Below are 15,782 nucleotides of genomic sequence, written 5' to 3' on the forward strand. Positions count from 1 at the left end.
GGAGATAAAAGAAAGTAAATATCTGTGCAAATATAATGTCATAAGTAGTGTCTTTAATTATATATATATATACAATCATCCTTTTCGGTTTTTGTGCTCTGGAGTTTATTTTTGCATCTGAACACATTGCATATAGGGTCTTCTATGTTCCCTTACCGGCTGGTAGGTTTTTCACTTTATTTTTACACCAAAGAGACCTGGTTTAACCTGAATGCTGTTCTTGTACTTCCAAGTAACACATATTTAATTTAAAATATATTTAATTAACTCTTTTTATCGCTCGTTGACCACTGTCACGGACAGGCGCATCACTGAAAGGTGAAAACGCATGGCTGGGGGATGCTGCTGCTGATTTTCCCTACATTTACCCCCTTCGGGTTGGGAATTGGGTGTAATTTGTGTTTTTATCCAAATAAATTTCCACAGCTCCCCCCTCTCTGTGCCCTCAGGGGACGTTCCTAGGGGCTGGGTGGTGCTTTTTTAAGATTTAATTGTGCTTTGTTTTGTAAGGAAGTCGAGCTAAAGCCTTTATTTGATTCCTATTTAATGCCTTTATTTCTGTTTTAACGACTTTTACGACTTTATTTAATGACTTGAAAAAAGAGGCAGGGCTGAAGGGGGGGGATTTAGGCCTCAGGCCCGGCCCCGCCCCCGCACTGCGCATGCGCCCCCTCCTCCTTTGAGAGCCCCTCCCGGCCACCGTACCCCCCGCGCATGCGCAGCCCCCCACGGCCCGTCGCCATCTTGTCGTACGCCTGCGCACTGCCGCCTCTCCCGGGGGCTGCGCTCGCCTTCCGCGGCTCTACCGGCACCGCTGAGCCCGGCCCCGTGCCCGGCCTCTCCCCCTCCGCTCCCTCCCCCCGCCGGGAGCAGCGATCGCGAGGCGCGGAGGCCTCCCGGGTCCCCCCCCCCTTCTTGGCGGGGGGAAAATGGCGGCGCCCATGCCCCGCCCCTTGGCGGCGCCGTACGGTGTCATGGCGGCGCCCGCTGCCTCGGGCCGGCCGGGCCCACTTCCGGTCCTGCGCAGTGAGGGCGGCGGCGGCGGCCGCTCGGTGGTGGCGGCGCTGGGGGCGCCGGAACGGGGCCAGGAGGCGGTGAGCGGCGGGGGGGGGCGGGGCGGGGGCGGGGCCGGGCGGGGGGCACCGGGGGGGGGAGGGGAGGGACCGGAGAGGGGGAGGGGAAGGCCCGAGGGGGGGGAGGGGGAAACCGGGGGGGGGAGGGGAGGGACCGGGGGGGGGCGGTTGGGGGGTGGGGGCTGGGCCCGGGGGGCGCTGACCCCGTTTCCCCCCCCCCAGGTGCCCCCGAGACGCCGCCCGTGCCCCGGGGGGGGCCCCCCGCGCCCCCCCGCAGGACGAAACGCACAAAAAAGGCGACAAAAAGGAGGCGGCTGGGCCCCAACCGCCGCCTCCGGCACCGAATTCCCACCTTTTGGCCCCAAAATCGCCCGCCTGGCCCCCGGCTTTCACCTTCTGACCCCGAATTCGCACGCTTTGCCCCCGATTTTCACGTTTTGACCCCCAATTCGAACGCCTTGCCCTGAATTTTCACCTTTTGGCCCCCAAGTTCCCACTCATTGCCCCAAATTTCCATATTTTGGCCCAAAACTCGCACGCCTCACCCCAAATTTTCACCATTTTGCCCCCAAATTCCCACGCATTGCCCCAAATTTCCACGTTTCAGCCCCAAAACTCCCACGCCTCGCCCCAAATTCTCACCTTTCGGCCCCAAACCCCTGCTTCTTGGCCAAAATCCCCGCTTCTTGGCCAAAATCCCCGCCTTTCGGCCCAAAAGCGTGTCGCATCCCTTCCCCCTCACCCCCCCCCTCTCGGGGATGCCCCTGAGCCCCCGCCATGGCGGCCCCCCCGCCCGGCACCAGCATCATCGTCCTGGACGACGAGGACGAGGGGGTCCCGGAGCCCCCCCCCCCCTCCACCGCCGCCCCCCCCAGCAGCTCCTCGCCCCCTCCCCCCCCTCCCCCCCCCGCCGCCCCCCCCTCCCAACCCAACGGGGGGGGCGCCCCCGGCAGCCCGGAGCCCCCCCATAGCGGGGGCAAGGCCGGGGGGGGCGGCTTCAAGGCGGAGAACGAGCGGCTCTTCGCTGAGGTGAGTGCCTGGGTCCTTTTTTTTGGGGGGGGGGGCACCCATGGGTGCTCCCCCCGGGGGTGGGTGCTCCCCCTGGGGGTGGGTGACCCCCTGGGGTGGGTGTCCCCATGGGGAGGTCTTTGTGTCCCCTCCCCCTTTCCCATTTTTGGGGTCCCCCTGCCCTGCTGTGCCTCGGGGTGGGGGTGGGGATGATGGGGACGTCCCCCCCGGTGTCCCCAAGTCCCCCCCCCACGTCCCCGTGTCCCCTCCTGGCATCTGGGGGACGTTTCGGCACCGCTGTCCCCTCTCTGTCCCTGCTGCTGTCTCGGTGTCACCTCCCTGCTCCCGGCCCTCCTCGGGGCCACCTTGGCCTCTCCGTCCATCCTCCCCCCCAAAAAAAGTGTCCCCACCCCTCTTGGTGTCCCCATGTCACCTCCACGTCACCTCCGTGTCACACGGGGTCTCTGTTCCTCCTCGCTGTCCCTGTGTCACCTCGGTGTCACCTCGGTGTCACCGCCTCACGTCGGCACCTCCATCTCTCCGGATGGTTCCGTCGTGCTTTGTGTCTCCGTGTCACCTCGGTGCCTCCACGCCACCTCTTTGTCACCTCAACGTCACCATCCCTGGTGACACCTCCGTGTCACCTCAACGTCTCCATGCCACCATGACAACTCTTTGTCACCTCAACATCTCCATCCCACGTTGACGTGTTCCTTGTCACCTCAACGTCTCCATCCCTCCTGACATCTCCTTGTCACCTCAACGTCTCCATGCCACCTTGACAACTCTTTGTCACCTCAATGTCTCTAATCCACGTTGACATTGTGTCACCTCAACCTCTCCATCCCCGTTGACACCTCCTTGTCACCTCAACGTCTCCATCCCACGTTGACATCTTGTCACCTCAACGTCTCCATGCCACCTTGGCACCTCCACGTTTGCTCATTGTCCCCATGTCACCTCAACGTCTCCGTCCCATGTTGACCCATTCTTGTACCCTCAACCTCTCCATCCCCGTTGACACCTCCTTGTCACCTCAATTTCTCCATCCCACGTCACCTTGTCCCCTCAACGTCTCCCTGGAGTCCCCGCGTCCCCCATTGCTCCTCCACGTCCCCGTATCCCCCCTCCTTGTCCCCATACCACCTCGTCCTCTCCACCCCCTCAGTTCCTGGAGCTCTGCACCCAGCTGACGGAGGAGCACCCCGAGGTCATCCCCTTCCTGTCGGGCCGCCACCAGAAGGCCAGCCCGGACTTCTTGGCCTCGGCCGAGCTGCGCAACGTCCTGGCCCGCTGCCTGGCCCGCGTGCGGGCGCGCCGCAACAAGGTCTACGTCTACATCAACGAGCTCTGCACCGTCCTCAAGGCCCACACCCTGCGCCGCAAGCTCCCCCTGGCCTCCGCGCCGCCCGCCCCGACGCCGACGCCGCCTCCCGACGCCCCGCAGTCGGCGCCCGAGCCCGGCACCGCCGCCGCCGCCAGCGCCCCGCGGCCGCCCACCGGGTCCAAGCGTCAGATCCGCTACCTGGAGAACCTGCTGCGGGTCTACACGGGCGAGATCCGGCGCCTGCAGGAGCGGGAGCTGGACCTGGCCGAGCTGGACAGCGAGGACTCGAGCTACCTGCAGGAGAGCCGGCTGAAGCGCAAGATGATGCGCATCTTCCAGCGCCTCTGCGAGCTCAAGCAGTGCAGCAGCCTGACCGGCCGCGTCATCGAGCAGCGCATCGCCTACCGCGGCACCCGCTACCCCGAGGTCAACCGGCGCATCGAGCGCTTCATCAACCGCCCCGAGGCCTTCCCCGACTACACCGACATCCTCAAGGTGATCCAGAAGGCCAGCGCCCGGCACAGCCTGGGGCTCGCCCGGCGCCAGATGGAGAGCATGGCCCAGGACGCCTTCCGCGAGGTGGGCAACCGCCTGCAGGAGCGGCGCCACCTCGACCTCGTCTACAACTTCGGCAGCCACCTGACGGATCAGTACCGGCCGGGTGAGGGGGACACGGGGGTGGTGGAGGGGGTGGCGGGGCTCCTGGAGGGGTGACGGAGAAGGTAGAAGGGTGGTGGAGCTCCTAGAGGGGTGGTGGAGCTCAGGGAGGGGTGACGGAGCTCAGGGAGGGGTGACGGAGCTCAGGGAGGGGTGACGGAGCTTGTAGAGAGAGGATGGAGCTTGTAGAGGGGTGACGGAGCTCATGGAGGGGTGACAGAGCTTGTAGAGGGTTGATGGAGCTCATGAAGGATTGATGGAGCTCATGGAGGGTTGATGGAGCTCATAGAGAGGTGACAGAACTCATAGAGGAGTGACAGAGCTCATGAAGGGCTGATGGAGCTCTTGGAGGGGTGACAGAGCTTGTAGAGGGGTGACGGAGCTCGTAGTGGGGTGACAGAGCTTGTAGAGAAAGGATGGAGCTTGTAGAGGAGTGATGAAGCTCATGAAGGGCTGGTGGAGCTCGTGGAGGGGTGATGGAGCTTGTAGAGGGGTGAAGGAGCTTGTGGAGGGGTGACAGAGTTCATAGAGGGGTGACAGAGCTTGTAGAGGGGTGGTGGAGCACATGGAGGGGTGATTGAGCTTGTACAGAGAGGATGGAGCTTGTAGAGGGGTGACAGAGCCCAGAGAGGAGTGATGGAGCTCATGAAGGGATGATGGAGCTCATGGAGGGGTGATGGAGCTCGTGGAGGGGTGATGGAGCTTGTACAGAGAGGATGGAGCTTGTAGAGGGGTGACAGAGCCCAGAGAGGAGTGATGGAGCTCATGAAGGGATGATGGAGCTCATGGAGGGGTGATGGAGCTCGTGGAGGGGTGATGGAGCTTGTAGAGGGGTGGTGGAGCTCGTGAAGGATTGATGGAGCTCATGGAGGGTTGATGGAGCTCATAGAGAGGTGACAGAACTCATAGAGGGGTGACAGCTCATGAAGGGATGATGGAGCTCTTGGAGGGGTGACGGAGCTCATGGAGATGTGAAGGAGCTCACAGAGAAGTGACAGAGCTCACAGAGGGGTGCTGGAGCTCATGGAAGGATGGCAGAGCTGGTGGAGGGGCGATGGAGCTCCTGGGGGCATGATAGGGCTTCTGGGGATGTGATGGAGCTGGTGGAGAGATGATGGAGCTCCTGGGGACATCATGTAGCTCCTGGGGGCATGATGGAGCTGTCAGAGGGGTGATGGAGCTCCTGGGGGCGTGATAGAGCTTCTAGGGATGTGATGGAACTGGTGGAGGGATGATGGACCTGACAGAGGGGTGATGGAGTTCCTGAGGATGTCATGGAGCTCCTGGACATGTGATGGAGCTGGTCAAAGGGTGGTGGAGCTCCTGGAGATGTCATGGACCAGGTCAAGGGGTGATGGAGCTCCTGGGGGTGTGATGGAGCTGATGGAGAGATGACGAAGCTCTTGGGGACGTGATGGAGCTCCTGGGGATGTGATGGACCGGGTCAAGGGGTGATGGAGCTCCTGGGGGCCTGGTGGAGCTGGTGGAGGGGTGATGGAGCTCCTGGAGATGTGATGGAGCCCCTGGGGATGTGATGGAGCTCCTGGAGACGTGATAGAGCTGGTGGGGGGGGGTGATGGAGCTCCTGGAGATCTGATTGACCTCCTGGGGACGTGATGGAGCTGTCAGAGGGGTGATGATGGAGCTTCTGGGGATGTCATGGGGCTCCTGGAGGTGTGATGGACCGGGTCAAGGGGTGATGGAGCTCCTGGAGATGTGATGGAGCCCCTGGGGATGTTGTGGAGCTCCTGGGGACGTCATGGAGCTGGTAGGGGGGTGATGGAGCCCCTGGGGACATCATGGAGCTGGTTGGAGGGTGATGGAGCTCCTGGGGACGTCTTGGGGCTCCTGGGGGCGTGATGGAGCTGGTGGAGAGATGATGGAGCTCCTGAAGATGTGATGGAGCTGGTCTAGGGGTGATGGAGCTCCTGGGGGTGTGATGGAGCTCCTGGGGACATCATGGAGCTGGTGGGGGGGTGATGGAGCTCCTGGGGACGTCACGGGGCTCCTGGGGGCGTGATGGAGCTGGTGGAGAGATGCTGGAGCTCCTGGGGACCTCACGGACCACATCAAGGGATGATGGAGCCCCTGGAGACGTAGCGGAGCTGTCAGAGGGGTGCCGGAGCTCACGGCGCCCCCCCCCCCCAGCTCACCCTGAGCCCCCCGCCCCACGTCCCGCAGGCACGGACCCGGCGCTGGTGGACCCGGAGCTGGCCAAGAGGCTGCGGAAGAACCGCACGGTGGCGCTGACGCGGCTGGACGGGGTGATCGCGCACTACGCACAGCTCCAGGACGAGAGCGAGGAGGAGGAGCGCGGGCGCAAGCGGGCGGCGCGGCGCCAGGGGGGAGCCGGGGCAGCCGGGGGCACCGCGGCGGCGGAGCCGGAAGCGGTGGGTGGGGGTTGGGGTGGGGATGGGGTGGGATTGGGGTGGGATTGGGGTGGGATGGGGTTGGGGTTGGGGTGGGATTGGGGATGGGGCCGGGGAAAAGGGATTGGGATTGGGGATGGGGATGGGATTGGGATTGGGGTGGGATTTGGATGGGAAAGGGATTGGGGATTGGAATGGGATTGGGGATGGGGATGGGGAAACGGATTGGGATTGGGAATGGGGATTGGGATGGGGTTGGGGATGGGATTGGGGATGGGGATGGGATTGGGGATGGGATTGGGATTGGGAATGGGGATTGGAATGGGATTGGGATTGGGGATGGGATTGGGATGGGATTGGGGTTGGGATTGGGATGGGGAATGGGAATGGGATTGGGATGGGGATTGGGGATGGGGATGGGATTGGGATTGGGGATGGGATTGGGATTGGGGTTGGGAATGGGGATGGGGATGGGATTGGGGTGGGATTTGGATGGGAAAGGGATTGGGGATTGGGGATTGGAATGGGGTTGGGGATGGGATTGGGATTGGGGATGGGGATGGGATTGGGTTTGGGATGGGGAATGGGGTTGGGGATGGGAAAGGGATTGGGACTGGGATTGGGGATGGGGATGGGGTTGGGGATGGGATTGGGATGGGATTGGGGTTGGGATTGGGATGGGGAATGGGGATGGGATTGGGATGGGGATTGGGATAGGGTTGGGATTGGGGATGGGGTTGGGGATGGGGATGGGATTGGGGATGGGGCTGGGGAAAAGGGATTGGGATTGGGGATGAGGGAAGGGATTGGGATTGGGGATGAGATTGGGATTGGGAATGGGGATTGGAATGGGGATTGGAATGGGATTGGGATTGGGGATGGGATTGGGATGGGGTTGGGGATGGGGATGGGATTGGGATTGGGGATGGGATTGGGGTTGGGGTTGGGAATGGGGATGGGATTGGGGATGGGATGGGAATTGGAATTGGGATTGGGGTTGGGGATGGGGTTGGGGATGGGGATAGGGATGGGATTGGGATTGGGGATGGGGAAAGGGATTGGGATGGGGATGGGGTTGGGATTGAGGTTGGGGTTGGGAATGGGGATGGGATTGGGGATGTGGATTGGGGTTGGGGTTGGGGTTGGGGATGAGGATTGGGGTTGGGGATTGGGGATGGGATGGGGTTGGGGTTGGGGATGGGGTTGGGGAAAGGGGAATGAATGGGATTGGGATTGGGAAAGGGATTGGTATTGGGGATTGGAATGGGATTGGGAAAGGGATTGGGATTGGGGAAAAGGATTGGGATTGGGGTTGGGATTGGGGATGGGATTGGTATTGGGAAAGGGATTGGGATTGGGGATTGGAATGAGATTGGGATTGGGGATGGGGATGTAGAAAGGGATTGGGATTGGGAATGGGAATGGGGATTGGGATGGGGATTGGGAATGGGGAATGAGATTGGGGAAGGGGAATGGAGATTGGGATGAGGATTGGGGATTGGGATGGGATTGGGATTGGGGATGGGAATGGGGATGGGGAAAGGGATTGGGATTGGGGATGGGAAAGGGGGATGGGATTGGGATGGGGAATGGGGATGGAGATTGGGGATGGAGAAAGGGGACGGGGAATGGGGACAGGGATGGAAAAGGGAATTAATTAGGAACTGGGAATGGGGATGGGGATGGGGATGGGGATTAGGGATTGAGGATGGGGATTGGGATGGGAAAGGGGATGGGGAATGGGGATGGGGATGGGAAAGGGAATGGGGAATGGGGATTTGGGATTGGGGATTGGGAACAGGGATCGGGATTGGGAATGGGAATAGGGATAGGGATAGGGATGGGAAATGGGGATTGGGATTAGGAATGGGGATTGGGATTGGGATTGGGATTAGGAATAGGGATTGGGATTGGGATTAGGAATGGGGATGGGGATGGGGCCGGGCTGAGCCCACCCTCACTCCCCATCCTCCAGAGCCCCAGGGGTGCCGCGGGGAAGAGCCGTGAGGAAGAGGAGGAGGAGGAGGAGGAATCGGATGAGGAAGAGGAGGAGGAGGAAGAAGAAGAGGAAGAGGAGGAGGAAGAAGAGGAGGAGGAAGAGGAGGAGGAGGAGGAGGAAGGCTCCTCGGAAGCCGACGCCGCGCTGCCGCCCCGCAAGGGCCGCGGGGAGGAAGAGGAGGAGGAGGAGGAAGGAGGCAGAGCCACGCAGGGTGGGTGCCACGGGGGGGGGACGGGGACACGGGGGGGGACAAAGGGACACGGGGGGGGCACACGAGGACCCCTGACCCCCCCCTGCCCCCCCCCCGCAGCGCCGGCACCCCCCAGGAAGGAGGAGGAAGAGGAGGAAGAGGAGGAGGAAGAGGAGGGGGGGGCGCCGCACGACCTCTTCGTCCTGGAGATCGAGGCGCTGCCCCTGGAGCCCGGCGAGACCCCCCCGGGGACCCCCCCGGCGCCCCCCGCCCCCTCCGAGCCCCCCCCCACGACCACCGCCGCCGCCGCCCCCCCCCCCATCCCCGGAGCCTTCGGAGGCCACCCCCCCCCCGCCACCGCCGCCCCCTTCCCCCCCCCCCCCCCCCGGAGGCTTCCCGGACTCTCGCCGCCCCCCCCCAGCTCTGGACTCGGGGTCCCCCCCCCCAAAAAAGACCCCCGGGGGGGGGCAGCCCCCGGCTTTTGGAGAACGGCTCCGGGGGGGGGCGTTAACGGGGGGGGCACCATCACCTCCACCAGCTTCAACGGGGGCGCCGAGCCCCCCTCCCCGCCCCCCCGCAAGCGCAGCCGGCTCCTGGCGACCCCCCCGGCCCCCCCCGCTCCCCCCCCAGGTCTGGAAGAGGAGGAGGAGGTTGGGGGGGGGGGCGAGGTGGGGGGGTCGCGGCGCAGCCCCCTCCCCGACTCCACCCGCGCCGATTCCCCCGGCCGGGACCTGGTCAGCAGCTCCCAGGGCAGCCCCCGGCGCCCCCCACCCAAAACGTGCAAGGTGAGGGGGGGGGGGGAATATTTTTTGGGGGGGGGGGGGCCTGAGTACATGGGGGGGGGTCCTGGGTACCTGGGAGGGGTGCTGAGTATCTGGGGGGGGGGCAAATTTTTTTGGGAGGGGGTCTTGAGTACCTCTGGGGGGGGCAAATATTTTTTGGGGGGGGTCCTGTGTATCTGAGGGGGGGGCAAAGATTTGGGGGGGGTCCTGAGTATCTGGGGGGGGGCCCTGTACCTGGGGGGGGTCAAATATTTGGGGGGGGGTCCCTGAGTACCTGGGGGGGGTTCCATGCATCTGCGGGGGGGGCAAATATTTGGGGGGGGGTCCTGAGTACCTGAGAGGGGTCCTGAGAACCTGGGGGGCTCAAATATTTGGGGGGGGGTCCTGAGTTCCTGGGGGGGGGTTTTGTGATGACCCCGGGGGTCCCCGTTGGGTCTGGGGGGGCTTCGTGCTGCTTTTTGGGGAGGGGGGGGCACCTGGCCCATCCCCCCCCCACCCCGTGGGGGTCCCTGTTGTGTCCTGGGGGGGGTTTTGGGGGGTCCCTTTGGGGGGGGGGGGGTTAGTTTGAGGGGGGGGGCTAATTTGGGGGGGAGCCCAATTGGGGGGGGTCCCTGATATGAGGGGGGGGGGGTCCTAATTTGGGGAAGGGGCCTAATTGGGGGGGGGGGTGTCCCTAATTAGGGGAGGGGTTCCTAATTTAGGGGGGGTCCCTGCTATCTTGGGGGGGGTCCCTAATTTGGGGGGGGGGGGTCCCTAATTTTTGGGGGTGTCCCTAATTTGGGGGGTGGTCCCTAATTTGGGGGGGGGCGCTAATTTAATGGGGGGAGTCCCTGCCCTATCTTGGGGGGGGGGGGGGTCCCTAATTTGGGGGAGGGGTCCTTAATTTGGGGATGGTCCCTAATTTAGGGGGGGGCCCTAATTTTTTTTGGGGGGGTCCCTAATTTGGGAGGGGGAAGTCCCTAATTTGGGGGGAGAGGGGGGTCAATTTAGGGGGTCCCTATTTTGGGAGGGGGGCCCTAATTTTTTTTGGGGGGGGTCCCTAATTAGGGGGAGGGGTCCTTAATTTGGGGGTGGTCCCCAATTTGGGGGGGGGGTCCCTAATTCGGGGGGGGTCGTCCCTAATTTGGGGGTTCCCTAATTTGGGAGGGGGGGGGTCCCTAAATTGGGGGGTCCCTAATTTTTTTGGGGGGGGGGGTCCGTAATTTGGGGAGGGGTCCCTACTTTTTTGGGGGGGTCCCCAATTTGGGTGGGGGTCCCCAATTTGGGGGAGGGGTCCCCAATTTGGGGGGGGTCCCTAATTTAGGTGGGGGACCCTAATTTTTTTTGGGGGGTGTCCCCAATTTGGGGGGGGGGACCCCTAATTTAGGGGGTGCCCCCCCTGTGACCCCCCCCTTTGTGCCCCCCCCCCAGACCAGCGTGGCGACGCAGTGCGACCCCGAGGAGATCATCGTGCTCTCGGACTCGGATTAGCCCCTCCCCCTCCCCGGATTAGCCCCGCCCCCTTTCCCGGAATTAGCCCCTCCCCCTCCCCTTTTAGCCCCGCCCCCAATAAAGCTCCGTTTTGTTACTGCGCCGGCGGCGCGGTCCCTTTAAGAGCCCCTCCCGCCCCGCCCCGCCCCCGCGCGCCTGCGCGGCGGCGCGCGGCCCCTCCCCCCTCCCACCATTGGGCGGTGGCGGAGGGGGCGGGGCCGGGCGGATTTAAAGGGGCCGCGGCGGGCGCTGCGTGGAGGGGGTGTGGGGGGGGGGCGCGGCCGCTTTAAGGCGGGCGGGGGCGGGGCGGGGCCGCGGGGGGGGGCGGCGGGGGAGCGCCAAGATGGCGGCGGCGGCGCCCTGAGCCCCGGAGCCCAGCGCGGGTGAGAGGGGAGGGGGGGGGGGGGGGAGGGGGGAAGGGGGCGGGGCTAAAGGGGGGCGGGGCCAAAGGGGGGGGAGGGGAGGGGGGCGGAGGGGCTGGGGGGGGCGCGGGGAGGGGAGGGGGGAGGGGGGTGGGGGGGGATGGGGGGGTGGGGGGGGCTGTAGGGGGCTGGGGGGGGTATAGGGGGGGTGTGGGGGAGGGGTGGGGGCTGGGGGGGGAGGGACAGGGGTATGGGGGCTGGGGGGGGGTGTTTGGGGGGCTATAGGGGATATGGGGGGGGTATAGGGGCTATAGGGGGGGCTATAGGGGCTGGGGGGGTATAGGGGGGCTGTAGGGGGGTGGGGGCGTGTAGGGGGTATAGGGTATGGGGGTTATAGGGGGATATAGGGGGGGTATAGGGGCTGGGGGGGGAGGGATAGGGGTTGGGGGGCTGTAGGGGGGGTGTTTGGGGAGCTATAGGGGCTATAGGGGGCGTATAGGGGCTGTAGGGGGCTGTTATAGGGGCTGGGGGTGTATGGGGTATAGGGGGGGTGTTTGGGGGTGGGGGCGTATAGCGGGTGTAGGGTATGGGGGTTATAGGGGGATATAGGGGGGGTATAGGGGCTGGGGGGGGAGGGACAGGGGTATGGGGGGTGTTTGGGGGGCGTATAGGGGCTGTTATAGGGGCTGGGGGTGTATGGGATATAGGGGGGGTGTTTGGGGGGCTGGGGGCGTATAGGGGGTTATAGGGGCTGCTATAGGGGCTGGGGATATATGGGCTATAGGGTGCTATAGGGGCTGGGGGCTGGGGGGGCTGTTATAGGGGCTGGGGGTATGGGGGTGTATAGGGGGCTATAGGGGCTGGGGGCCTAGGAGGGTGTTATAAGGGTTGGGGGTATGGGGGGTGTATAGGGGCTGTAGGGGCTGGGGGGCTGTTATAGGGGCTGGGGGTATAGGGGTGTATAGGGGATATAGGGGGCTGTAGGGGCTGGGGGGCTAGGGACAGGGGTATGGGGGCTATAGGGTCTGGGGGTACATGGGCTATAGGGGGGCTATTTGGGGGGCTGGGGGCCTATAGTGCCTAGAGGGGGCTGTAGGGGCTGTTATAGGGGTTGGGGGTATGGGGACATAGGGGGCTATAGGATATGGGGGTGTATAGGGGGCTATAGGGGCTGGGGGCGTATAGGGGCTATAGGGTATGGGGGCTATAGGGGGGCTGTAAGGGGCTATAAGGGACTGGGGGTGTAGGGACAGGGGTATGGGGGCGTATAGTGGCTGGGGGTGTGGGGGCTATAGGGCCCTATAGGGGCTGGGGGCGTGTAGGGGCTGTTATAGGGGTTGGGGGTATATGGGCTATAGGGTGCTATAGGGGCTGGAGGCTTATAGGGGGCTGGGGGGGCTGTTATAGGGGCTGGGGGTGTGGGGGCCTATAGGGGACTATAGGGTAAGGGGTTGTGTAGGGCGCTATAGGGGCTGGGGGTGTAGGGGGGTTGTGAGGGGCTCTAGGGGGCTATAGGGGCTGGGGGCATGGGGTATGGGGGCTATAGGGGCCAAGGGATATAGGGGCTGGGGGTATAGGGGGTGTGGGGGGTGTAGGGGCTGGGTCAGGGCTGGTGCTTGGGCCATATAGGGCCTGGGGGCTCTACGGGGTGCTCGGGTAGGGAGCCTATAGGGGGGGTGTGCGGGGTGTGTAGGGACACAGGGGCTGTATGGGGTACTGGGGGTGTGTATAGGGGCTGGGGCAGACTGGGGGGCCTATAGGGGGACGTGGAGCTTATAGGGGGTGCATAAGACCTATAGGGGGGTGTGGGGCGTATAGGGGTCTGTGGGGCCTATAGGGGAGGTGTGGGGCCTATGGAGTGGGGGGCCTATAGGGGAACCATGGGGCCTATAGGGGAGATGTAGAGCCTATATGGGAGGTGGGGGGCCTATAGGGAAACTGGGGGGCCTATAGGGGAGGTGTAGGGCCTATAGAGGAGGTGTGGGGCCTATAGACGAGGGGGGGGGGCTATGGGGTGGGGTTGGGGTCCTATAGGGGGACCAGGGGGGCTATAGAGGAACTGGGGTCCTATAGGGGAGGTGTGGGGCCTATGGTGTGTGTGTGTGGAGGGGGCTATAGGGGAGGTGTGGGGCCTATAGGGGAAATGGGGGTCCTATAGGGGAGCTGTGGGTCCTGTAGGGTGGGGGGCCTATAGGGGAGCTGTGGGACCAATAGGGGAGATGTAGGGCCTATAGAAGAGGTGGGGAGTCTATAGGGTTTGGGGGGGGCTATAGGGGAGCCGTGGGGCCTATAGGGGAGGTGGGGGGCCTATGGGGTGGGGGTGGGGTCCTATAGGGGAACCGGGGGGCCTGTAGGGTTTGTGTGGGGGGCCTATAGGGGAGCTGTGGGGCCTATAGGGTGGGGGGCCTATAGAGAAGGTGTGGGGCCTATAGGGGATGTGGGGGGCCTATAGGGGAGGTGTGGGGCCTGTGGGGTGGGGTTGGGGTCCTATAAGGGAACCGGGGGGCCTATAGGGTTTGTGTGGGGGGCCTATAGGGGATCCGTGGGGCAGAGCCCCCCTCTCCCACCCCCCTCTGACTCCCGTCCCCCACAGGAGCGTCGCCGCCGGGGCAGCGCCATGGAGGCCTCGTGCGGCGGCGGCGGCGGCGTCGGGACCGGGACCGGGATCGGGACCGGGAGCGGTGCTGGGAGCGGTGCCGGGACGGGGCTGCTGCACGTGGACTTCCCCGAAATCCCCAGCGCCCTCCTGGCCAAGCTGAACCAGCAGCGGGTGGAGGGGAAGCTGTGCGACATCTCCATCCACGTGCAGGGCCGCGTCTTCCGCGCCCACCGCGCCGTGCTGGCCGCCTCCTCGCCCTACTTCCACGACCAGGTGCTGCTGAAGAACGTCACCTCCATCGTCCTGCCCAGCGTCATGGACCCCGGCGCCTTCGAGACCGTCCTGGGCTCGGCCTACACCGGCCGCCTCGCCATGGCCCCCGGCGACATCGTCAACTTCCTGACGGTGGGCAGCGTCCTGCAGATGTGGCACATCGTGGACAAGTGCACCGAGCTGCTCAAGGAGGGCCGCGCCGCGCCCTCCTCCTCATCCTCATCTTCATCATCATCATCTTCATCGTCATCATCATCATCATCATCCTCTTCACTCCGCGCCCACTCCAGTCGCACCAGTGAGAACCAGTCCCCCAGCAGCTCCAACTACTTCAGCCCCCGCGAGGCGGCCGAGGAGCCCCACAAGTGCCCCCCGGGGCGCTCCGGGGGGAAAAACATCGGCGGGGGGGAGCTGCTGGAGGCCGAGGAAGAGGATGGCGAGGCCGCCCGGCGGCCCCTCTACGTGCAGCCCAGCATCGTGCCGCACAAGCAGTGGGTCTACGTCAAGCAGGAGTGGCTGCAGGAGGACCTGGTGCTGACCTGCGAGGAGGACGAGGACCCGGTGGAGGGCCCGGCGCGGCCCGAGGGGCCTTCCTCGCGCCTTCCTCCTCCTCCTCCTCCTCCTCCTTCATCCGCCAAGCTGGAGGAGCAGGTGAACTTCTGCGAGTCCTCCGAGGATTTCCCCTCGCCCTACGAGGCGCTGGAGGACGCCGGGGGGCCGGGGGGCTTGGCGCCGCGCTCGCTGCTCCCCATGGACATGCAGGGCAACCAAATTTTGGTGTTCCCGGCGCCGTCGGCACCGTCGCCGTCGCCGTCGGGGGCCGAACACGGCGCCGTGCAGCTGGCCGAGGCGGCGTCGGCGGCCGAGGGCAACAAGATCTTCCTGTGCCACTGCGGCAAGGCCTTCTCGCACAAGAGCATGCGGGACCGCCACGTCAACATGCACCTCAACCTGCGGCCCTTCGGCTGCCCCGTCTGCGGCAAGAAGTTCAAGATGAAGCACCACCTCACCGAGCACATGAAGACCCACACCGGCCTCAAGCCCTACCAGTGCGCCGCCTGCGCCAAGAAGTTCATGTGGCGCGACAGCTTCGTGCGGCACAAGGGGCACTGCGAGCGCCGGCACCGCCTGGCCGGGGGGGTCCTGCAGCCCCCTCCTCCTCCCCCTCCTCCTCCTCCTCCTCCTCCTCCTCCTCATCCTCCTCTTCCTCCTCCCCCCGGTGCGCCCCGCAAGGAGGTGGCGGCGGCGGGGGGATCCCAAGGGGACTGGGGGGTCCCCAGGGAGGCGCCGGTGCCCGGGTCGCCCCGCGGGGAGGTGGCGTTCGCCGGGGGGAAGGCGTGAGAGGAGGGGGGGTGGGTGGGGATGGGGGGGGTGCTGGGTACCCAAGGGGGGTGCCGGGTCCCCAAATGGGGTCCTGGGTCCCTGAGGGGGGCGCCAGGTCCCTAAGGGGGGTCCTGGGTTCCCAAAGGGGGTACCAGGTCCCTAACGGGGGTGGGGGTGCCGGGTCCCCAAATGGGGTCCTGGGTCCCTAACGGGGGTGCCAGGTCCCCAAGGGGGGTGCCAAGCCCCTAAGGGGGGTGTCAGGTCCCCAAAAGGGGTACTGGGTCCCTAAGGGGGGTGCCAGGACCCCAAAAGGGGTACCAGGTCCCCAAGGGGGGTCCTGGGTCCTTAAG

General features: G+C 64.6%; 2 protein-coding genes across 2 annotated transcripts; both read left to right on the top strand.

Annotated features, from left to right (window-relative positions):
• The first annotated feature begins 738 nt into the window (after nucleotides 1–738).
• On the top strand, nucleotides 739–10,977 carry DAXX (death domain associated protein). The gene is made up of 7 exons (XM_084501293.1): nucleotides 739–1,094; nucleotides 1,296–2,102; nucleotides 3,250–4,069; nucleotides 6,247–6,455; nucleotides 8,410–8,644; nucleotides 8,744–9,408; nucleotides 10,816–10,977. The coding sequence occupies exons 2-7, from the start codon at nucleotides 1,851–1,853 to the stop codon at nucleotides 10,873–10,875; spliced, it is 2,241 nt and encodes a 746-aa protein (XP_084357419.1). The 5' UTR covers nucleotides 739–1,094; nucleotides 1,296–1,850; the 3' UTR covers nucleotides 10,876–10,977.
• Nucleotides 10,978–11,131: 154 nt separating this feature from the next.
• On the top strand, nucleotides 11,132–15,450 carry ZBTB22 (zinc finger and BTB domain containing 22; the record flags this gene model as incomplete). The annotated part of the gene is made up of 2 exons (XM_084501294.1): nucleotides 11,132–11,258; nucleotides 13,831–15,450. Exon 2 carries the CDS (start codon nucleotides 13,855–13,857, stop codon nucleotides 15,448–15,450), a length of 1,596 nt encoding a protein of 531 aa, XP_084357420.1. The 5' UTR covers nucleotides 11,132–11,258; nucleotides 13,831–13,854.
• Nucleotides 15,451–15,782: the final 332 nt, after the last annotated feature.

Source organism: Aythya ferina, assembly GCF_964211825.1.
Source record: "Aythya ferina genome assembly, chromosome: 30".
NCBI classification, from domain to species: domain Eukaryota; kingdom Metazoa; phylum Chordata; class Aves; order Anseriformes; family Anatidae; genus Aythya; species Aythya ferina.

Excerpts from the sequence above, each read along its gene's own strand:
- DAXX (XM_084501293.1), top strand. The coding sequence starts at position 1,851 with ATGGCGGCCCCCCCGCCCGGCACCAGCATCATCGTCCTGGACGACGAG. Across the intron at positions 2,103-3,249 it reads ACGAGCGGCTCTTCGCTGAG|TTCCTGGAGCTCTGCACCCA; the intron begins GTGAGTGCCTGG and ends CCACCCCCTCAG. Across the intron at positions 8,645-8,743 it reads AGGAGGCAGAGCCACGCAGG|CGCCGGCACCCCCCAGGAAG; the intron begins GTGGGTGCCACG and ends CCCCCCCCGCAG.